The 24390-nt window shown below is 43.1% G+C and overlaps 1 protein-coding gene across 9 annotated transcripts in view; it reads left to right on the top strand.

The window, feature by feature from the left end:
- KIAA0586 (KIAA0586 ortholog) overlaps nt 1–24390 on the top strand; it is a 140066-nt gene that overhangs the window by 102903 nt on the left and 12773 nt on the right. The window contains exon 32 of one of the 9 annotated variants that reach the window (XM_075129966.1): nt 23688–23856. The exons of the other annotated variants lie outside the window; for them this stretch is intronic. Within the exon in view, the coding sequence (XP_074986067.1) occupies nt 23688–23761 (74 nt within the window). The 3' untranslated portion in view covers nt 23762–23856. Of the gene's footprint in view, nt 1–23687; nt 23857–24390 lie in introns of those variants that run through there. 9 annotated transcript variants of the gene reach the window in all.

Genomic DNA, 24390 nt, shown 5'->3' with positions numbered 1-24390 from the left:
ACCGAACCATCGTATTCAATGCAGAAGTTATGTACAAAGGATCCAAATTGGCGCAAATCTTTGGAAAGCGGAAATGAAGACTTGGAAAGCTATAAACATATATGGGTTTAAATAAATACAGCATTTAAAAACCAAGCACAGCTGCTACTTTATAGGTGAACACATCCTGCTTATTAAATGTCAGCGTTAAGTGAATGCCTTTGCCAGAATTAGGAGGAACAATGATTTTTTGCATAAACATATAGGAACATTGCAGTTGCAGTTATTTTTGTATACCTTCTAGGAAGAGTGGGTGGGTTTTTAGCAGAACTCAGGAAAATCATAGCCCTGAAGTAGCTGAGGTTGGCTGGGGAGAAGAAAGAAAACAGTTGGGACTTAAATTTGTTCATGAAAAGCTTTTTGTTTTATTTAATAGACAGACACATGAGAGATTTGATTCTTCTTTGGATTTCTATAATGTATTTCTAATACAGCCTTCTTTTGTTTAAAAATCTTTTGCAGTCCACATGGAGCATGTGTTTTCTTTAGCTAGAGAAACTATGTAAAAATTGATAGGTTTCTTCTAATGAAAGTTGAAGTTCAATAGGGCTATTACAAAGCTACAAAGTCAAGTCTGAAAGAATAATGCCTCCTGGAAGTTATAGCTGAAAATAAAACTTGAATGTATCATTAATTTGAAATATGTATGTTCTCTAGACATTATGGAGACAGTGGTTGAAAAAATACACACGGTTTATATATATCCGTTAATCTTTCTATCATTATCTACAGATGTTTCCATAAATGTAATATGTTAATATGTATTTTCACAAGCCACAACAATTACTTCCAGAATATAAGAATATTTAAGACTTCCTTTAACAGAACCCTGAATTCTTAAATTGAATTCAGTTCAGGAACAGGTGTCATGCTTGGATGTAATTATTTTAATCTTTATCACTTATAGCTGAAGAATAAGAATTAGATGCATCAGCATTTTAAACATTTTCTATAGCAGAACTTCTCAAAATGTGGCCCACAAACCGCGTTTTGGTGGTCGGTGGAGGACTTTTCGCATGGTGGTAACTCCTCCTCCTCCCTATTTCCAGCTAGTAAATTGTATTCATCACTGTAAATACATGGAAAAATAATATTGGGAAAGTATGTAATTGCTGTGATTGCCACATGGATGTTATGCACTTTTAAATGGGAATAGGTGGTCTGTGCAGTGTTGAAGGGGAGGACAAGTGGCCCTTAAGACAGTCTATGATTTGCTTACGTAACCCCTGTTCCACAATGAATATGGGATCTTTCTTTCCTCAGGCTTGAATTTCATATTATTTCACAAAATTTATTTCTGTATTGACTTTGATGAATGTAACTTAGTTTTGTTACTTTACTGTCATCTTTTCATTAGCCAGAAATTCCTCTGAGTTAGTTTTTCCAAGAACTACTGCGGTATGTGGCAAATCCCTAACATAAATTAGTAGGAAGGGAGATTAGGATAAAGGCTAGAATTATTCCTTTTTTATTTTCCTTGGATCTGGAACTGCTTTGGTCAAACTCTGTACAACTATTTCTCTGAAAGTTCAGATTTTCTTTTAATGTCCTGCTCTTTCTTTTTTGGGCTGGATTTCACTGGAGACTTTCACTAAAGAGTTCTGTAGTCACCCTGAAAAACAGTCCAATGAAGCAGGACAGGGTTGTTCTTTCATGCTGTAGAAGTAAGACTAAGAAAACTTTTATTTCTACCTGACAACATGGGCTATCAGAATAGTTCAATAACCCACACCACATTTTCGGTTTCTGGTTCTCTGGTGACTATTTGCTGAGACACAACAATGGAAGTTGAAGTCATGACATTGACTAGCTATAATTAAGGCAGTTGTAGCCAAATTTATTTTGAGTAGAACTTCACAAATTTTTCTTGTTATCCCTGCTCCACTCTGTTTTATTTAAGTTCTTATACTGTGCCCATCACAGTGATATCAGGATGCTGATCAGCAATATATAGCTAATATTTCTCCAACTTGTGATCTCCTTCACAGAACACATATTATGGTAGAGATTTTAAATGTACATAAGTCAGGAAACACAAAGCTGATTCCCAAAGCAACTATAATAAAACTCTGTGCCTTTGCCCACGGGTAGTCATTTGTTTAACATTAGGTGGTGTAAAAGCATAAAAGTTACTATGTGGTTGAGTTACAGTTGCTTTGGGAACAATAACTTTGAATTTCCTGACTTTTGTACATTTAAAATGTCAGTCAGAGCGTGGCATTAACATTGTTTTATTCCATTCAGTTGCTTGGCTTACTTTTCAGGCATGAGAATAACTTGTGCTCCCTCACATATTAATTTGAATGTGGAGTAACTGAAATACACACTGATATGTATTCTGCTGATAGGAAGTAGGAGGGAAAAGGATGAGCAGCAATGACTGCAGTGGGCAGGTAAGGCTTTGTAGGTCCCTCCTTTGGGCCCCAGCTTGGGAAAGATGCTCCCACCAACTGTCATCCCCCTCCCACAGGAGATTAAGCAGCAGGCACTGCCAGTGACTGCAAGGAGCATGTGAGGTCATTTGGGTTCCCATCCTAGGGAGTCCCACTACTACTGTGGGCAAATAGCCCTTGTGTGACACCTTGTATAATAATTTTGATGTTTTAGGAAATCTGAATATTTTTAAAAATGAATTCCAAGTCATCCAATGTTGAATTTTTTTTTAAAAAAAACCCCACTTATTCAAATGCAAAGGAAGCATCTCACAACAGCCCTGCTTCATTTCTTATACTCAGAGACTTCTCTGCCTCAGTCTGTTTTCCTGGTATTTTTTCTTAAGCCCTATGTATCCAGAAGAGAGACTCCAGTACAAACATAGATTATTGGGATGGTTAAAGAATGCACAGCTGCAATCTGAGAACACTTATTTTGGACAGTCTTCCACTTTTGTTGTAGTTTATGTCCCTAAATGTGCATGGGTCAGGGAACTTCCAAGCAGGATTCTAATTAAGTGAATAGTTGTCTACATCTCACTGCACTTACGTGCTTTGATATATTTAGTTGGAAGGTTCTGGATAAGAACAAAGTAGTATTATTGCTCCCTCTGGCACTCCTTGTCCTACCAGGCACTGTGCACATGAGGCAACAGAGCAAGCAAATCCCTGTCCCTAGTAACTTGGAGCAAGTTCCAAATGTGTAATTAAGGTTACCATACATACTCATAAGACAATTTTTATTTATTTTGGGGGGAGCCATTTTTAAGGGGCTTATTTCTACTTGGATCAATGATACCTTACTTTTATCTTCTCCTTCCACCTGTCTCCTCTTCACCTCCAGAGGAGTTGAGCGGTCCAGATGGAATTTTACTCTGCTTCTTTTTGGACCTCAGCTCATCCCTCTTTGAGAGTTTGAGTACCCCAAGTGGCTCTCTGCCTGCAGAACTTTTGAGCTCCTTGTACTTTGAGTAAGTGTTGGATGACCCACAAAGGCATTTGTGCACCACAGGTGGGACTTGATCCTGCAGGTTCTTGGCCCCACAGTGAATGCCAGATAAACTCTTGGGTCTTCTGGATACTAACCTCGCTCCCCTCTAGTCAGTCCAAAATTTATTTGCCAAAATCGTCTTTCTCACAGCGTATGTGGGATTCTTAAATATGCTAGGATCTGACTAAAGCAGTTTTGTGTTGTTGTTGTGATTTGCATGCACTTTTGGAAACTTACAGTAATTGCTGTTGCCTTCATTGTAAAGGGGGGGGGAACAAAACACAAAACCCTAGATGGGCACTGATCCCACTGGCACTGATCCTGAGTAATTCTGAATAAAAGCAGATGGTAGCAAGCTGGAGCGGCTGACCTGCTTTCCCCTTTCATGCATACATCGCTTACATAAATGGGGGACCCAAAAAATTAATTGGCTTGGGCAAGCCACTTACTGGACAGAGACTCCCCATGTATTTAATGCTTACATCAGCCTGAGAGTTGTTTCCAGTTACTTTTCCCTACAGAGAAGAACTTTCTCACAATATCGCTTCCAGCTCTGTGCCCATGGTTTTGTGAAAGAGACTTGACATGCATCAAATAAAATAAACTGCCCTTAACTGTTGTTTGGCCTGTGTTACTCAAAAGGTCAGGCTAGAGGATCATAATGGTCCCTTCTGGGCTTAAGTCTCATTTATACTAAGGTTTCTTTACACCATTCTGACCTTTACACCAATTTTAAAGCCCCCTTATAATGGCAGGGCATTACACTCATAGGGCTGGATTCTCATTTAACCATGTCACTATTCCTTTGAGTTACTAAAAAAAGTAGAATGAAAAGTAATTTGAGACTCTTGATTGGTATACCAGTTAGCTACAAGAGGGTGTGCGTTAATAGGTTCTTGGCACACGCTGTGCATGTCTTGTGAGGCACAAAGTTGTCCAAATGAGATGTGCATCAGCATTCTACAGAGTGCGTGTCCTCGCTTGACTTATTGCTATGAGAGTATTCAAAACTAGTTTAAAATCAAGTTTTAGGGAAGATTATTATTTAGAAACAAACATTTATATTGGAATAGTACCGAAAGGCCCCAATGTGTACATTGTGTGTGTACAGACACACACACACAGCCCTCAAGAGCTTGCAAACCTTCAGATATGAAGAGATGGTTCATGGTAGTGTGATAAGAGAAAACGGTGGGGAAAACCTTATTTTTGCTATTTTGCATGTGTTCATTGTTTGTTCTGGGTTGTGCGGGAAAGTAGAGTTCGCTCTTTATAGTTCAGCGGCTAGAGAAACTCCAGTATCTAGCAGTGACATGAGCTACTTCTGCTTTCCTCTCCAGTGCATCTGTGGCTGTCCCTAGAGAGAGAAAGCTGGGTATCTTTTAGCTTTACTCTACTTAAGGCAGCCCCCAAACAACTCCCAAATCAAAATGAAAACTGTAAAGGAGTCCAGCTGGCTGTGAGAGGGGTTGGTGGGATAGAAGTGGGGTGACCAGGTATGTTGATACAGGTAGCATAACCTGAATGATGGGGGACAGCTGCATTCTGGCTGCCTTTGCAGTTAAAACCTATAATATTTACTTTTACGATGGGGGAAGTATATTTACATATTATGCCTCCCTAACCCATTGAACATAACTGGCTTTTTAAAAAACTTCTTGGTGACAAGGTTCAGTCCCTGCACTCGTGGTAGTTGGTACACAGCTCTGACATAACTAGAAAGACTAAAACTAGCCGACTGGGACATGTATTTGAACAGTTGGCTTCACAGACATATTTGAACATACCTGTGCCAGGGTATTCTGTTGTAAAATGGCTAAACTTAAAGATGTCCTTGCTGTGCCCATACACTGCAGTTAGTGTTTTATCTGTGGATTTATTTATTTATTGGCCTCGCTTCCCTGAGACTAGGCAGCATTCCCATTTCATGCTGTGTGCGGAGCTTAGGTTTTCTGTAGCAGATTTGACATTTGAATGTCGAATGCACCAGACCATCGCTACAAATTGTTACAAAGACTAACTCATATGCAAAAACACTTACGTCTTTTCCCTGCTCCCGTTTTCACGTTTCTCAAAACTCTCTGCTCCTGGTAAATTTTCATGTAAGGTAACAATGTAAAGTGAATGTTATCCAGGATATCTTTCAAGTTAAGGGATAAGGGAACTGTATAATTCAGACTGTAGCTCTGTCCATTGGCAATTTCTGTTGTTGTCAATAAAATAGTTTGCCAACTCTTCCTTCTCCCTAAAAATATTATAAGAACTGATAGCTAAAGAGTGTAGCAGGCATGTGTGAGCTGTTGCTCGTTTCCCGATGTACAAATAGGATTAAATTTTGTACCAATGTCTGATCACGCATGCACGTGCAAAAACTGATTATGCATTTTTTCTCTTCAACAAGATTGGAATTTTGAAAGCACATTATAAGAAAATAATTTTCATCTCAAACACATATTAGGTCAAAACTGCCCTTTTCAGTACTCATTAACAAGTAGAAAATATTATATTAAGTGGTGAAGAGGGCTTAAACTCTGAAGCTTTGTCCACTACTATGTTCTGTTACTTATGAATTCTGTCATTTAGAAGAAAATAATTAGAAAAAGTTAATAGACAATAATCTATTGTCAGTTACGGCACTGTTCTGTTTTTGTTTTTTAATCTTTAATCATGGTGTATTGCTTTAAATCTGCAGCAGCTCTTCTGCATAGTTTTGAACAGGCCAGATAGCTACTGAGGATGTTACAAAATAGCTTTCCAGTTCTGTAACATGCAAATTTTCCAGACTTTGGCTAGGGAAAGGCTCTGGCTCTCCTTTGTGTATGGCATTACTTTGGCATCCTATCAGTTTTTATTCTTTGACATCAGACAGGCTTGTGGACTAAGTAAAAAATAATAAATCATAAACTGTATATAGAAGATAAAATTAATATTAAGGTCATACAGAGTCTGTTAGATTTCTGACTCAGGACCACAAAATCAAGGCATTTCAAACTTAATGTTAAAAATGTGGACTGGCCTGGTGACTTCCATCTTGACTCAAGTTGTTACAGATAGGTCATAATATCGGGGTCTAATATTGTTATCTGATCTTATGTACTGTACATTTTACAAGACAAGATGGAGTTGCATTACTTTAAGGGCTGCGTGACAGCTTCAGTTTCTGTTTCTAACTCAGGATGTCCATGGCATATTACGTTTAAGTAAAAAGCTTGGTATTTTTTGACAGATTTCCATTATTTTAAGCTGTGCTTTTATACTCACAATGCCATAATTGTAGGTCTCTCTGAGTTTGTGCTGTTTACTTGACAGGTCATAATGGCCACTGTGATGTAAAGCATAATTACAGAATTTTTAAATGGGAAATATTTACTAGTTTGAGTTATTGTGTAAATACACCATTAACTTCTTAAAAGTATATGTTGCTTGTTTCTGTACTAGGAACTGGGCCTAGGGATGTACAAACAACAAGGCTCCACAACCCCCCCTTGCTACTGAAGATGAGGCTTCCTGGGTGTCAAGTATGTTCAAGGAGCTTCCTGTGAATTGGGGACCTTTGATGCCAGAGAGGGTCAGTCTGTGCCCCCACTTCACCAGCTGGGCCTGAGGGTGCTGTCATTGCCAGAGGTGTTTTCTGCACCGAGAATGTCTGAAGACATTTCTTTGGAGCCAGTGCCTTGGAGCCTGGGGATCTGCCAGTGCAATCAGGCGTGGGTTTTGAGGAACTCTCAGTTCCTCTTTTCTCCCCTCTTAAACATAAGGCTGGAAGAAGGAGCAGCTCTGAGGTGCTCTTCTGTTCTGATGGGTGGCTCAGTAGAAATGGCATTCTGAAGGGACCCGTATCAAAGTTGTTCAGCTTACACACACGCACGTACGTACGTTCGTACGTTCGTTCGTTCGTTCTGACTGTCAGGTCTGCAGGCTCACCCCTTGGAGCTGAGTCTCAAATAATAATGATTCTACAGGCCAGATTTTGCTCTCTGCTACAGCTGTGGCAACTCCACTTCTTCATGTGGATTTGTTAGAATTTTGCCCTGCTTTTGGAAATTAGTTTACCATTATGCTGATAAGATGCATGAGCCAGAATGGAATCAGCTCATTACTCCTTTGCAATGTTGGCTCTGTGGTGCCGATAGGTGTACGAAGTTACTTTTGTCACTCAAGTGAGCAGATCTGAATGTGAATATGTACAGAGAGAAGATCAAATAAGTCAGAAGGTGCCATTTTAGTCACTTTTTTGCAAAGTAGAACCACATTTGCAGACTAAACTACCTCACAATTAAAAACTGGGAATGAATTGGCAAGACAATTCACTATTGCATCCTTCAAGCTTCTGTGTTAGGACTCTATTTTTCTTTGTTAAATATTTTGTGAAAAAATGAACTTAGTCCCAATCCACCCAGTGGCCCAGCTGTGGCACTCTGGGCTGGTACCTGGGGACCATAAATTCAACTTTTAAACCTGGCCTTTTTATTGCATTAGTCTGTTTGGAATAGAAGCAGGGATTTCCCTACACCCCCCTGAATTTCCCCAACACCTCCTCCCTCCTCCCCCCCCCCCAGTTTTGTGAACTTGTTACATGCAGTGTTGCCAATTTAGTGATTGTTTGGAAATTTGAATTGAAATTGAAACCTTAATACACACTTTAAAAGCATATAAAGTGTATGATAAAATATGTGTATCTGAAAAAGTATAATAGATTTGAAAAGTATGATCATAGACTAGCTTCCTTATACAGCTGTTGTTCTTTATGACAAAGTCAGTGCATTCATTTCGGTGATGGTGGCCAATCTAATAATTTCAAATTATGATTTGTAAGCAAAGTCTAAGTGAGCTCTCCCTGAGAGCTCGTGATAAACTGGGGGCTGGGGGGAAAGGCTTCAGGACCAGATTGTATTTACAGTCACACCTAATCTACCTAGGTATCCAGCAAACAGAGCTGTGTTGCCCAAGGGATAGATTTTGGCTGGGATTGGGTTACAAATCACTTGAATGCCGGTTGTGGGGGAGGGGAAGGGAAGAAATGTTGTTGTTCTTAGGGTATGTCTACACTACGGAATAAGGTCGAATTTATAGAAGTCGGTTTTTTAGAAATCGGTTTTATAAATTCGAGTGTGTGTGTCCCCACAGAAAATGCTCTAAGTGCATTAAGTGCATTAACTCGGCGGAGCGCTTCCACAGTACCGAGGCAAGCGTCGACTTCCGGAGCGTTGCACTGTGGGTAGCTATCCCACAGTTCCCGCAGTCTCCGCTGCCCATTGGAATTCTGGGTTGAGATCCCAATGCCTGATGGGGCTAAAACATTGTCGCGGGTGGTTCTGGGTACATATCGTCAGCCTCCCGTTCCCTCCCTCCCCCCGTGAAAGCAAGGGCAGACAATCATTTTGCGCCTTTTTTCCTGAGTTACCTGTGCAGACGCCATACCACAGCAAGCATGGAGCCCGCTCAGGTAACCGTCACCCTATGTCTCCTGGGTGCTGGCAGACGCGGTACGGCTTTGCTGCACAGTAGCAGTAACCCCTTGCCTTCTGGCAGCAGACGGTGCAATACGACTGGTAGTCGTCCTCATCGTGTCCGAGGTGCTCCTGGCCGCGTCGGCTGGGAGCGCCTGGGCAGACATGGGCGCAGGGACTACATTTGGAGTGACTTGACCAGGTCATTCTCTTTAGTCCTGCAGTCAGTCCTATTGAACCGTCTTATGGTGAGCAGGCAGGCGATACGGACTGCTAGCAGTCGTACTGTACCATCTTCTGCCAGGCAGGCAAGAGATGAGGATTGCTAGCAGTCGTATTGCACCATCTTCTGCCAGGCAGGCAAGAGATGGGGATGGCTAGCAGGCGTACTGTACCATCTTCTGCCGAGCAGCCATGAGATGTGGATGGCATGCAGTCCTTCTGCACCGTCTGCTGCCAGCCAAAGATGTAAAAGATAGATGGAGTGGGTCAAAACAAGAAATAGACCAGATTTGTTTTGTACTCATTTGCCTCCTCCCCTGTCTAGGGGACTCATTCCTCTAGGTCACACTGCAGTCACTCACAGAGAAGGTGCAGCGAGGTAAATCTAGCCATGTATCAATCAGAGGCCAGGCTAACCTCCTTGTTCCAATAACAACGATAACTTAGGTGCACCATTTCTTATTGGAACCCTCCGTGCAGTCCTGCCTGAAATACTCCTTGATGTACAGGCACCCCCTTTGTTGATTTTAGCTCCCTGAAGCCAACCCTGTAAGCCGTGTCGTCAGTCGCCCCTCCCTCCGTCAGAGCAACGGCAGACAATCGTTCCGCGCCTTTTTTCTGTGCGGACGCCATACCACGGCAAGCATGGAGCCCGCTCAGCTCACTTTGGCAATTAGGAGCACATTAACCACCACACGCATTATTCAGCAGTATATGCAGCACCAGAACATGGCAACGCGATACCGGGCGAGGAGGCGACGTCAGCGCGGTCCCGTGAGTGATCAGGACATGGACACAGATTTCTCTGAAAGCATGGGCCCTGACAATGCATGCATCATGGTGCTAATGGGGCAGGTTCATGCTGTGGAACGCCGATTCTGGGCTCGGGAAACAAGCACAGACTGGTGGGACCGCATAGTGTTGCAGGTCTGGGACGATTCCCAGTGGCTACGAAACTTTCGCATGCGTAAGGGCACTTTCATGGAACTTTGTGACTTGCTTTCCCCTGTCCTGAAGCGCATGAATACCAAGATGAGAGCAGCCCTCACAGTTGAGAAGCGAGTGGCGATAGCCCTGTGGAAGCTTGCAACGCCAGACAGCTACCGGTCAGTTGGGAATCAATTTGGAGTGGGCAAATCTACTGTGGGGGCTGCTGTGATGCAAGTAGCCCACGCAATCAAAGATCTGCTGATATCAAGGGTAGTGACCCTGGGAAATGTGCAGGTCATAGTGGATGGCTTTGCTGCAATGGGATTCCCTAACTGTGGTGGGGCCATAGACGGAACCCATATCCCTATCTTGGCACCGGAGCACCAAGCCGCCGAGTACATAAACCGCAAGGGGTACTTTTCGATAGTGCTGCAAGCTCTGGTGGATCACAAGGGACGTTTCACCAACATCAACGTGGGATGGCCGGGAAAGGTGCATGATGCTCGCATCTTCAGGAACTCTGGTCTGTTTCAAAAGCTGCAGGAAGGGACTTTATTCCCAGACCAGAAAATAACTGTTGGGGATGTTGAAATGCCTATATGTATCCTTGGGGACCCAGCCTACCCCTTAATGCCATGGCTCATGAAGCCGTACACAGGCAGCCTGGACAGTGGTCAGGAGCTGTTCAACTACAGGCTGAGCAAGTGCAGAATGGTGGTAGAATGTGCATTTGGACGTTTAAAGGTGCGCTGGCGCAGTTTATTGACTCGCTTAGACCTCAGCGAAACCAATATTCCCACTGTTATTACTGCTTGCTGTGTGCTCCACAATATCTGTGAGAGTAAGGGGGAGACGTTTATGGCGGGGTGGGAGGTTGAGGCAAATCGCCTGGCTGCTGGTTACGCGCAGCCAGACACCAGGGCGGTTAGAAGAGCACAGGAGGGCGCGGTACGCATCAGAGAAGCTTTGAAAAACAGTTTCATGACTGGCCAGGCTACAGTGTGAAAGTTCTGTTTGTTTCTCCTTGATGAACCCCCCCGCCCCTTGGTTCACTCTACTTCCCTGTAAGCTAACCACCCTCCCCTCCTCCCTTTAATCATTGCTTGCAGAGCCAATAAAGTCATTGCTGCTTCACAGTCATGCATTCGTTATTCATTCATCACACAAATAGGGGGATGACTACCAAGGTATCCCAGGAGGGGTGGTGGAGGAGGGAAGGAAAATGCCACACAGCACTTTAAGCACAGCACTTTAAAAGTTTACAACTTTAAAATTTATTGAATGACAGCCTTCTTTTTTTTGGGCAATCCTCTGTGGGGGAATGGCTGGTTGGCCGGAGGCCTCCCCACCGTGTTCTTGGGCGTCTGGGTGTGGAGGCTATGGAACTTGGGGAGGAGGGCGGTTGGTTACAGAGGGGCTGCAGTGGCAGTCTGTGCTCCAGCTGCCTTTGCTGCAGCTCAACCATACACTGGAGCATACTGGTTTGGTCCTGCAGCAGCCTCAGCATTGAATCCTGCCTCCTCTCATCACGCTGCCGCCACATTTGAGCTTCAGCCCTGTCTTCAGCCCGCCACTTACTCTCTTCAGCCCGCCACTTACTCTCTTCAGCCCTCCACCTCTCCTCCCGGTCATTTTGTGCTTTCCTGCACTCTGACATTATTTGCCTCCACGCATTCGTCTGTGCTCTGTCAGTGTGGGAGGACAGCATGAGCTCGGAGAACATTTCATCGCGAGTGCGTTTTTTTTTCTTTCTAAGCTTCACTAGCCTCTGGGAAGGAGAAGATCCTGTGATCATTGAAACACATGCAGCTGGTGGAGAAAAAAAAAGGGACAGCGGTATTTAAAAAGACACATTTTATAAAACAGTGGCTACACTCTTTCAGGGTAAACCTTGAAAGTTAACATTACATACATAGCACATGTGCTTTCGTTACAAGGTCGCATTTTGCCTCCTCCCACCGCGTGAACGGATTTTGGTTGAATGCCAGCAAACATACACTGCAATGCTTTGTTCTACAGTGATTCCCCAGTACGTGTTGCTGGCCTGGAGTGGTAAAGTGTCCTACCATGAAGGACGAAATAAGGCTGCCCTCCCCAGAAACCTTTTGCAAAGGCAGAACCGCAAATGCCAGGGCAAAGTAATCCTTTCACATGCTTGCTTTTAAACCATGTATAGCATTTTAAAAGGTACACTCACCAGAGGTCCCTTCTCCGCCTGCTGAGTCCAGGAGGCAGCCTTGGGTGGGTTCGGGGGGTACTGGCTCCAGGTCTAGGGTGAGAAACAGTTCCTGGCTGTCGGGAAAACCGGTTTCTCCGCTTGCTTGCTGTGAGCTATCTACAACCTCCTCCTCATCATCTTCTTCGTCCCCAAAACCTACTTCTGTATTGCCTCCATCTCCATTGAAGGAGTCAAACAACACGGCTGGGGTAGTGGTGGCTGAACCCCCTAAAATGGCATGCAGCTCATCATAGAAGCGGCATGTTTGGGGCTCTGACCCAGAGCGGCCGTTCGCCTCTCTGGTTTTCTGGTAGGCTTGCCTCAGCTCCTTCAGTTTCACGCGGCACTGCTTCGGGTCCCTGTTATGGCCTCTGTCCTTCATGCCCTGGGAGATTTTCAGAAAGGTTTTGGCATTTCGAAAACTGGAACGGAGTTCTGATAGCACGGATTCCTCTCCCCAAACAGCGATCAGATCCCGTACCTCCCGTTCAGTCCATGCTGGAGCTCTTTTGCGATTCTGGGACTCCATCATGGTCACCTCTGCTGATGAGCTCTGCATGGTCACCTGCAGCTTGCCACGCTGGCCAAACAGGAAATGAGATTCAAAAGTTCGCGGTTCTTTTCCTGTCTACCTGGCCAGTGCATCTGAGTTGAGAGCGCTGTCCAGAGCGGTCAGAATGGAGCACTCTGGGATAGCTCCCGGAGGCCAATACCATCGAATTGTGTCCACAGTACCCCAAATTCGAGCCGGCAACGTCGATTTAAGCGCTAATCCACTTGTCAGGGGTGGAGTAAGGAAATCGATTTTAAGAGCCCTTTAAGTCGAAATAAAGGGCTTCATTGTGTGGACGGGTGCAGGTTTAAATCGATTTAACGCTGCTAAATTCGATCTAAAGTCCTAGTGTAGACCAGGGCTTATTGTATGAATAAAGGGCAGTAGAACTGTACTTAGCCTGTGCTGATTGAGGGCATCAAGAGAGAGGGTGGGGACAGGTGTTTTGCTTGATGGTCTGCCTGAGTCACAAGTACTATTTGACCTGCCCCCTCCACTGTTTAAAGACAGAGCTGATTAGTCTCCATAGAGAGTCTTTTGTTTTGTTAAGTGACCACTACTGCTGAAATCACTGATAATCAGGTCTAAGTGCTTAGACCTGCTATGGGACAGTGTTTCTGTGGAAGAGACGGCCCAGTCTGCACTAGCAGTGAGGTTCCCCCACTGAGAGCTCAGCTGAAATCACTGAGAGCTGGGTAGAACCTCAAGAGACCAACTCGCAGAGGTCACAGTGGCAGGTGGCAGCAGAAGGTGACGGCACAGGGCCATTGGCAACAGAGTGATGGAGCGAATGGTGACACAACAAACAACAGTGGCCAGAGTGAACAGTGAACAGCTGGAGGAACAAGCAAGGTGCCTTCTTGCCCCCCTCACCTGGGAGGTGAACTCATGTGAAAGCGTCTCTCAAGTCTGAGTCTCCACTGACCAAGAACAACACTGGTGAGTGTTAATGAGGCTGTTAAGAATGCTGGAAACACAATACAGTTCGTGCAAACAAACATGGCCGTGGCATCCTACTTTCTATGTAAGCAAGAGATACCACACACTACAAACTGGAGGCCAATGTTAAGGGCATTGTCACTTGTTCATCCTGAAGTTGAACACTGGTTCCGAACAAGACCAGTAAGCGCTCGCTATCTTTCTGCAAGAAACTCAGCTGACTGGCTAGAAGCAAGGGTGCAATAGTGAAAGACTCACCAGTTGAAAAAGTGTAGAACTCTCTCACCACATTCAAAAAATTTGCATACATGGCTGATGAATGCACTGATGCAAATGGGCATCAAGTACTAAGTCGTGTATGTTATCTTGATGTCAGTGGTAGGCCAGTAGATGCATTTCTAGATGTTCAAGTTATAGAAGACACATCGGCTGCATCTGTGGCAACCTACATCTTAGAAGAGTTAAATGCTTGTCAGTTGGACCCCAAACAGATGGCTGCTTGTGCATTTGATGGAGCTGCAAACTTCTCTGGAAGACGGTGGAGTACAAGCTTTTCTCAGAGAAAAGTGTAACCCTAATCTCTCCTGTACACACTGCAGAGGCCATCTACTCCAACTAGTACTAGTATGAGGTGCAGACTCTTCAAAAGACATTAAAAAAAGCTATACATTTAATGTCTTCATTATATTCTTTTTTCAGCAAGAGTTCAAAAAGACTGAATATCTTGGAAAATATAGAAGATACACTGGGACTGAAGTTCAAATTAGTCCAACCTGGGGAAACCCTCTGGCTTTCTCATGAGTGATCCTTGGCTGTTGTCTGAACTCCAGCCATTATTACTGGCTTTGGAAAATGTCTACCAAGATGGGATGGATCTAAGTATTGAGGCTGGTAGATTACTTTTGCTACTATGTTCAGAGAAGACTATTGCCATTCTCCCTCTTGTAAGTCTACTGTCGAAATCACTTGGGTCATTGAACAATGCCATCCAGGTATCTGTTACAACAGTAGTAGATCTTTGTCCAACAACAGTAGCTACATTTGGATCAATCAGAGAGCTATCCATTGAAAAAGTACTGGAAGAAGCAAAGACTTCAGTCAAGAAGTTGACTAATGAAGGCATTTATATTGAACCCTTAAGTGAAGAGGACAAGAAGTGTTTGTTAATCAACTGAAAAAGAACACAGACTTGATTCTTAAAAATCTACAACAGCGACTTCTATATTCTACTCAACCTCTACGAAGCTTTTACAGATCCCTGTTCTCTAAAACACCAACAATTGAGTGGAGTGAGGCACTACCAGCAATGGGGCTGCCATGTGCTCAGGACAGAATAGAGAATTTGAACACAGAGTGGGATATCATACGACAAATGAATGAAGATTTGACTTCAACTTCTTTTTTATCATCACTAGTGGCTCGACCCGAACTTTATGCTATGTTTCCTGGGATGAAAGAAGTAGGAATTCATCTCTTGCTACTCCCAGTCACAACAGCTACAGTTGAGTGTTCTTTTTCATCATTGAATAGAATTTTGTGTTCTGAAAGGAGTCACCTTCTGCCTGATCATGTGAATGAACTAATGAGCATATCAGCTGAAGGAATGGAAGTACCAGACGCACGAGAAGCCACCAAAATGAACGCATTGCATTCAAGAAGTTCATTAACGGAGTTGTGTAAAATTATAACAAGAAACCAAGAAGGGTGTAGATGTAGTGCTTCATAGAAGGCTTGAGTAGCCAACTTTAATTTGTGTGATGATTTTAAAACATGAGTTAAATCTAATAAAATGGTCATGAAACATTTTTGAGTTTTTACTATGGTGCCATACAGCCCACCTTCACCCTCATGGTCTCACCCCTCATCAGCCGTGACCCCCACCCTGTAAATTCGAACACCCCCCCCCATTTCAATTCCTGGGGAAAACACTGAATGGAAGCACTTGTGGAGCAGGGCAGACTTCTTCTCATCTCTCATCAGTGATCCCTAAGGTAGACTAAGTAGCAGTGTTGATTTTTCCTTAGGAGTATACCATTTTGGACTCAAAGGATAGCTGCCGGGCAGAGTCTTCAGGGTCAATGCTTTAAAATATGCAGTAGGGAAAAATTGTGGGGACCTTTTTAGTCTGAGTCTAGTTTTGCAGGAGGTCTTTACAGGTCTGACTTATTGTGCATTTTCAATAAGTCATTTGTAATCAAAAAACCTTTGCATATGTCACTTTTATATTTCCTGTAATAAAAATGCAAGAGCAATTAACATTTTGGACTATAATATTTTGCAAGCTTGTTGCTAAAAGTGAAGTTTAATGAGTTATGACCTATAGAAATAGCCAGTTAATTTTTATTTTAGAATTATAAATTTCTCCAAAACCAGCTTTTTATAATAGATATGACTGTTACACAGTACCATAATCAGTCTGGGTACTCTTTAGATAAAGTCAAGGAAATCTGCACAAAACTGGAAAGCATTTTTATAAGAGTGTATGTACTTATCTGGCAAGTGATTAGTGGATTTTGTCCATTTTAAAAAAAAATTATTAAAGATTGCCACACTAATATTATATATTTCAGAGCTAGTCATTGTGGATCTGCCATGGTTTTCTGAAATTTACAAAGCGTTCTGTGGTCTTAACATTCTGCAGGAAACATTAAAATAATATATTCCTTCATTGTCATATAACTTTTTCCTGTTTAAGTAGGTGTTGGAAAGCAGAAGTTCTATAAATGAATTTTACGGAAGACTTTGGAGGAAGAGGGGCCTGTAAACTAGACTGAAATTAATGAATATACGAATTAGAAATCAAAACTTTATGTTTAGTCTGAGGAGAAACAATTCCTTAAGCCATAACCACATGGCTGTTTCTTGTTTGTATCAACTCTGGTTGATGGTTATTGTCTTCTGTTAATTCTCTGGGGCAGCGGCCTGACTTTGTTGAATGAGCCAATTGTTTTCCTTTGTGTTGCCCATCAAGTAAGTCCCCATCTGGTTTGTATCAGACTGTTTTCACAGCCAACAACTGCTGCCTTTTCTATATCCTGACACTTAAGGGCCTCATGCTATCAAAGCATTACTGTGATAGCCTGTCTGGCTGGGTCTATACAGCTGTGCCTTGCAGCTTGAAACTATTACCCAAGTAATGGTAACTTAGAACTTGAACTGGCTCTTATTCCCATTGGTGTCGTGTGTACAGTGAACAGAATACATTTTTGTTGAACTCTGTATTCAACAAAAATTCTTTAAGGCTTTTCTTTAGTTTTTGTCATGGTCTAGTTTTTATTTTGTAACAGCTTCCTGTATCTGAGAGATCACTGTGTATTCTTTTCAAAAGCTAACGTATATGAAATGAGTAATGTTTAGTGATAGCATAGCTGTCCTCACTTAATTTTGTTTAAATTCATTTGTTATGATATACCTTACATTAAAGCCTGATAAGTGAAAATAAAACAAGCAAAGGCTTCTTAACTAGGATTTTCTGTATCAGATTTAGAATAGATTTCCAGTTGAGATAAGAGCCTTTTTTTAGCTCAACAAACACAGATATGTGAACAATGTCATCAACTTTAGCTAGCACTGATTCTATCTCACTTTTAATTTTTTTTAAATTGCCATCTAAAAGAACGGAACAGTACAGAATATTGAATTCTGCAATAGTGTATTAATTTTGTATCTTTAATAAAAGAGGGAAGGCTCAGACCCCCTTGTGCTGTAATTTGTGCAGTAAAACTATTATTTGTATTACAGACGCACTCAGAGGCTCCAGCCACTATGAGGGCCCTACTGTGCTAAGTGCTGTACAAACACATAGTAAGAGACAGTCCCCACCCCCAAAGAGTTTACACTCTAAATAAACAAGACGGGCAAGGGGTATGAAAAAGGGAATAGTATTGTCTTTGTTTCATAGATTCAGCACTGAGGAACGCAGAGATTAATTAACTTGCCCAAGGTCACACAGTGAGTCTTTGTCAGAGTCAGGAATGCAACCCAAATTTTCTGAATCCCAGTTCATTGCCTTAAATAAGTTTGTTTTCTCTCGCTCACACACTCATGCACACACGTCCATGGTTTGAAAACATCCTCTGGAATCAATTCTCTCCCCTGCACGTACTTATGTATATTTATATATGGGAGAGAATTGATTTGAAACCATATATAGTTAGTCCTATAGAATATATATATATATATATATATATATATATATATATATATATATATATATATATAGTAGTATATTGTAGCTGCAGCTAGCCAGAGATGTCAAGAGTAACAAGAAGGGTTTCTTCAGGTATGTTGGCAACAAGAAGAAAGCCAAGGAATGTGTGGGCCCCTTACTGAATGAGGGAGGCAAACTAGTGACAGAGGATGTGGAAAAAGCTAATGTACTCAATGCTTTTTTTGCCTCTGTTTTCACTAACAAGGTCAGCTCCCAGACTGCTACGCTGGGCATCACAAAATGGGGAAGAGATGGCCAGCCCTCTGTGGAGATAGAGGTGGTTAGGGACTATTTAGAAAAGCTGGACGTGCACAAGTCCATGGGGCCGGACGAGTTGCATCCGAGAGTGCTGAAGGAATTGGCGGCTGTGATTGCAGAGCCATTGGCCATTATCTTTGAAAACTCGTGGCGAACCGGGGAAGTCCCGGATGACTGGAAAAAGGCTAATGTAGTGCCAATCTTTAAAAAAGGGAAGAAGGAGGATCCTGGGAACTACAGGCCAGTCAGCCTCACTTCCGTCCCTGGAAAAATCATGGAGCAGGTCCTCAAAGAATCAATCCTGAAGCACTTGCATGAGAGGAAAGTGATCAGGAACAGCCAGCATGGATTCACCAAGGGAAGGTCATGCCTGACTAATCTAATCGCCTTTTATGATGAGATTACTGGTTCTGTGGATGAAGGGAAAGCAGTGGATGTATTGTTTCTTGACTTTAGCAAAGCTTTTGACACGGTCTCCCACAGTATTCTTGTCAGCAAGTTAAGGAAGTATGGGCTGGATGAATGCACTACAAGGTGGGTAGAAAGCTGGCTAGATTGTCGGGCTCAACGGGTAGTGATCAATGGCTCCATATCTAGTTGGCAGCCGGTATCAAGTGGAGTGCCCCAAGGGTCGGTCCTGGGGCCGGTTTTGTTCAATATCTTCATAAATGATCTGGAGGATGGTGTGGATTGCACTCTCAGCAAATTTGCGGATGATACTAAACTGGGAGGAGTGGTAGATATGCTGGAGGGGAGGGATAGGATACAGAAAGACCTAGACAAATTGGAGGATTGGGCCAAAAGAAATCTGATGAGGTTCAATAAGGATAAGTGCAGGGTCCTGCACTTAGGACGGAAGAACCCAATGCACAGCTACAGACTAGGGACCGAATGGCTAGGCAGCAGTTCTGCGGAAAAGGACCTAGGGGTGACAGTGGACGAGAAGCTGGATATGAGTCAGCAGTGTGCCCTTGTTGCCAAGAAGGCCAATGGCATTTTGGGATGTATAAGTAGGGGCATAGCGAGCAGATCGAGGGACGTGATCGTTCCCCTCTATTCGACATTGGTGAGGCCTCATCTGGAGTACTGTGTCCAGTTTTGGGCCCCACACTTCAAGAAGGATGTGGATAAACTGGAGAGAGTCCAGCGAAGGGCAACAAAAATGATTAGGGGACTGGAACACATGAGTTATGAGGAGAGGCTGAGGGAGCTGGGATTGTTTAGCCTGCAGAAGAGAAGAATGAGGGGGGATTTGATAGCTGCTTTCAACTACCTGAAAGGGGGTTCCAAAGAGGATGGCTCTAGACTGTTCTCAATGGTAGCAGATGACAGAACGAGGAGTAATGGTCTCAAGTTGCAGTGGGGGAGGTTTAGATTGGATATTAGGAAAAACTTCTTCACTAGGAGGGTGGTGAAACACTGGAATGCGTTACCTAGGGAGGTGGTAGAATCTCCTTCCTTAGAGGTTTTTAAGGTCAGGCTTGACAAAGCCCTGGCTGGGATGATTTAACTGGGAATTGGTCCTGCTTTGAGCAGGGGGTTGGACTAGATGACCTTCTGGGGTCCCTTCCAACCCTGATATTCTATGATTCTAGTGGTATCAAGTGATGTATTTAAGCAACAGTAGATTTATACAGTTTCTAATTATTAAATTCTATGGCTATTAGTCAATTTTGTACTAATGAGAATTTTTGCTAGTCATTTTCCTCCCTTCTCTTCAGACTGGCTGTGAATATTTTGCAAAGGGGAGTGTTTGCCATTTTCTGGCATACATCGTTAGTAAAGTTTTACATTTTGCAAAGTTCTCAAATTACACAAGATAAGGATGGCAGATTTGCCAGCAAACCTTTTTGTGCCTCTGCTCCTAGGCTACTGTCTAAATGCTATAAAGGCAGGATTACCTCTTGTCTTTCCATTAGGTGATTTCTTCAAATCAAAGCTTTAGGGGATCTTTGGCAGAGCAGCAGAAGGGAGCTTACATTGCAAATGCCTGCAGTACAGTTGACCTATGAATAGATGGTTCACATTTTTCCACCTTTTTTTATTGGTGCTTACTAGTAAAGGATCCTGCAGTGGGTTTTCAAACGTGATAAACAGAAATATGGCATGCATCCGATGAAGTGAGCTGTAGCTCACGAAAGCTCATGCTCAAATAAATTGGTTAGTCTCTAAGGTGCCACAAGTACTCCTTTTCTTTTTGCGAATACAGACTAACACGGCTGCTACTCTGAAACCAGAAATATGGAGTCACCTCTTTAAAATATCCTAGACTTGCTAATTGCAAATAGTTTCTTTTACGTTAACTGATGTCTGGTTGGAATGTGCAAACACAGAGTTGATGTCTATGTTGCGCCATAGTGCATACTATGGGGTGTGAACTGCAAAGCACACCAAATTGTCGCACTCTATCTGCCCCATGTAGATGCTTCTGGTGCAAGTTATAAGATGCTTAGTGATGGTTAACGTAGTTCTCTTTTCAGCAGCAGGACTAAGTTAACACAAACTAGGTACCATGTAGTTCGCACCAGCAGCGTCTACGCTGGGCAGTTAGAGCACTGCATGCTGGTGCCTGCTGCAGTTCTCACCCTTGTGGTCTGGACTATGGGGCTGTGTAGACAAGCCCTCAGGCTTCTAACTGCTATGGTCTGCTGTCTAACAAATGTTCTTAAAGGCGGTCATTGAGGCAAGAGTTTGTCAACTTAAGAATTAGAAGTGTTTGTTCTGGGAATATTTATCAAAGAATATAGCACTCAAATGAAATGAAACTAAAGTTCTCAGAAAAGTGGTGACCTAAAGGGTCTTTTTATTCAAGATCTAGTTGTTTGCTTTTTTCAGAGAAAAACATTTACTCAGTATTTCAGACAAGTGTACTGTCGTGGAGTAGTGTATGCATTAAAATTATGTAATTAATTTGCAAATATGGATCTCTCAAAATGGTGAGTATTTGTAATTGAAATACTTTAGTCTGATTCTTGGCAAAATACTTCCACGTGGAAATTTTTATAATTTTGGAAGAGTCAACCTAAAGTATTTAAAAACAATACATGGATTATGTGGGTATTCCGGTATTAAAAATGTTGGTACTCGGGCTCTGGCCATTTACACAAACTTATGTTAATTAATGTACAGAATCTTACTTTTAGTGCATTTGACACACATTTGGATTTTTTCACGAAGTTAGTTACGTGTGAAAAGTGACTATTAGACAACCCTGGTGACTGAAGTTATCTGTTCAAAGAACAGGACGGCTTGGACAGCTGGAGTGCAAGCTTCCTAATGCACAAACCTCCATACTAACCTAGATGTGGATCATATTTAAGGGTCAGAGGGTAGTGTCATCTGCATGCCCACAGGTTTCAGAGTAACAGCCGTGTTAGTCTGTATTCGCAAAAAGAAAAGGAGTACTTGTGGCACCTTAGAGACTAACCAATTTATTTGAGCATAAGTTTTCGTGAGCTACAGCTCACTTTTCTTTTTGCATGCCCACAAAATCCTTACCTCCTCTCTGTTGAGACACCTGTTTAGATTTTGTGCAGTCCTTGTGAAATGATTCACTTTGTGCTTTGCTTCCAAATTTATTCCTTAAACTTCTTCTTGATGCCAGTATTATAATGCTTTTATTGTAATATGATCCACCAACAACTTCGAAGCATTAGTGCCTTTCTGCATAAGACTGGTTCTGACTAGAGGATATGTAGCATCCGTCAACTGAAAAATTATCCAATAAAAGAAAATATTTTTGAATGATTTTTGCCACTTAATTAAGATAACACTTCTAGCACACTAAACACCAATCTTCAGAAAAACAATGGGTGAAATCTTGGCCCCGTTTAAGTCGATGAGAGTTTTGACATTGTTTTTGGTGAGGCCACGATTTCACCCAGTGTCTTTAAATATTATTAAGAGGCTGGCTTGTGCTCTATTACGCTTGCTCCCAGAACCTTGCCCTCTTAAATTCATAGGAGAATGTTTGAGTCCTAATGAAAGTGAGGGATTAATAGTGCTGAATGACACATGACATTTTGTAAGCAGGTGAGTGCATGCTTCCCACGGAGTTCTACACATACATATTCAGTCTTGACCTGCAACACACTGAACCTGTGTCATAAGCAGACACTGCCAGTCACAGTGAATTGTGCGGTGGCTTAGTAATATGGAGAGTTGTGTGCTAAAGCCAGTGCAGGAGCCACCAAACTACAGATAATTTTCATGATGCAAGCCAGGCTAGATTGAGCAAAGGTTCTTAGAGGGCAAAGGACAATACATTAACCGACGGCACTATATAGCCTTTATTGAGAGAATTCCTTTATTTCTTCAGACACTTCATTGGCGCCAGATTTTATGTTAAATGTGTGAACTGCAAGAGTCTGAATGCATTTGAAACACACTTTGATTTGTCAGTTCAGTTTCAGTTATTCTCCTGATACTCTCAGAAATGAAAAAACAAAAATAAGCAACGGTTAAAGCTTAAAAATATGTTTCACTGTGAGATTCTGCCTGCTATCTCATTAGTAAAATACCAGTGCTCTAATCTCTGGCGCTGTCAGGATTTAGATACACCGGAGGGAGCATTATTACAATTAATAGGTAAAGACAGGAAGTCTCTCTGGTGCCAGCACTACTGCTATGTTGTAGTGAATGTGCGTATCTGCATAAGCAGGGATGTGCTGACCAATTTTGATAATACTGGTGTTGAGTGGTGATTCCCACAACTAGTAATCTGGATGTATGCATGTTTAATACTTGCTGCTTTCACTTTAAATTCTGACATTAAATGTGTGCTTTAGACCCCAAAACCGTATCAGAAATAACCATTGGAACTAAACATGACAGATATTTTTATAACATACTTTAATATCAGTTTCCCCTTCATCTAACTGTCAAACTTTGCAGAAAATGAAAAAAAGATGCAGGTAGGGGAAATATTTTTAAAAAATTATTTTTGCTGAATTAAAAAAAAATCCAGAGGGACACTAATTCTAAGCATCCCTCAGAGTTCATGACAGTAAAGTTTTGCCAACTAACATTCTCAACTAACATTTTTCAGATTCTTCTAACTCCACAAGCTCTTTATCAAAGTTGTCTGTCTGTAGTGGAGCCAGACAGTTACTGTCCATTCGAGGGGTAAACCCGCTCTGTGACCTTTCCAGCAGTCCCCATCAGTTTGGCACTACTCCCCCAGTGTGCACCAGAGCAGTGCCACCAGCTTACCTGTCAGAGTTCCCGGCGTCATTCCCCGGACTCTAGACAGTGTTTCCCGGGATCCCAGCATCATTCGCTGGCTGTCTGCTGCAGACCTGTCGAGGCATGCCACCAGTCTCCAGAGTCCCAGCACCGGTCCCTGGAGTGGTGGGATCGATCTCCAAGCTCTTGGCTCTGCTCCAGAGAGTCCAGACACTGGTCCCCAGGGTCCCGTCATTGGTTCACTGGTACGGATCCCCACAGGCAAGGTGTCGATCCTCCCGATCCATGGAGTGGCACAGCTCTCAAAGCATCAGTCACTGGGGTACCGTTGCTGATCCACCGAACGACAACGCGACGCCTATCACCGGAGCCGCGGCACTGGGAACAGTCTTCCTGGTACAGGTCACCGGTGGAGACCCATGGAGAGGGCCGACGGGATTGGGGTAGGTAGGCGGCATCGACACCATCCTGGTGTCTCCCTCAGGCTCAGAGAGTGAGGAGGAAGTTCTACTGGCAGGACAGGGCCACCCACCGGGGTCGTCGACATTCCCATCAGGACCACCAGTACCTACATGGCACCAAGGTCAATGCCTGGCTGCCTGGCAGCTATGGAACCCCTGGGGGTTTCCCCAACCATTACAAGGGCACTGATCAGTGTCAGGGGCATCTGAGAAATGGTCAGCGACTATCTCCTGACCACCCCTGGACTCGAAAGCAGAGTCAGACCAAGGTCCCCAGGGTCAATCAGCCCCAGCTGGGATCCCCTGGCGGAGGCCACAGAGGTGGCAGACCCACCATTACCCGCTTCCTCATCCTCTTCGCCTGATGAGGTGATAGCGGGACCTTCCCACATGGTCCCCCATGATGATATAAAAGCCCACCAGAAGCTTCTTAAGAGGGTGGCTTCGAACCTGGGGTTAGAGTCCGAGGAGTTGGCAGAACCCTCCGACTCCATAGCCCCCTC

The sequence above is a fragment of the Caretta caretta genome, chromosome 6 (assembly GCF_965140235.1).
Source record: "Caretta caretta isolate rCarCar2 chromosome 6, rCarCar1.hap1, whole genome shotgun sequence".
NCBI classification, from domain to species: domain Eukaryota; kingdom Metazoa; phylum Chordata; order Testudines; family Cheloniidae; genus Caretta; species Caretta caretta.
The sequence above is the reverse complement of the archived record's forward strand: the minus strand, read 5'-3'. Positions and strand labels throughout refer to the sequence as shown.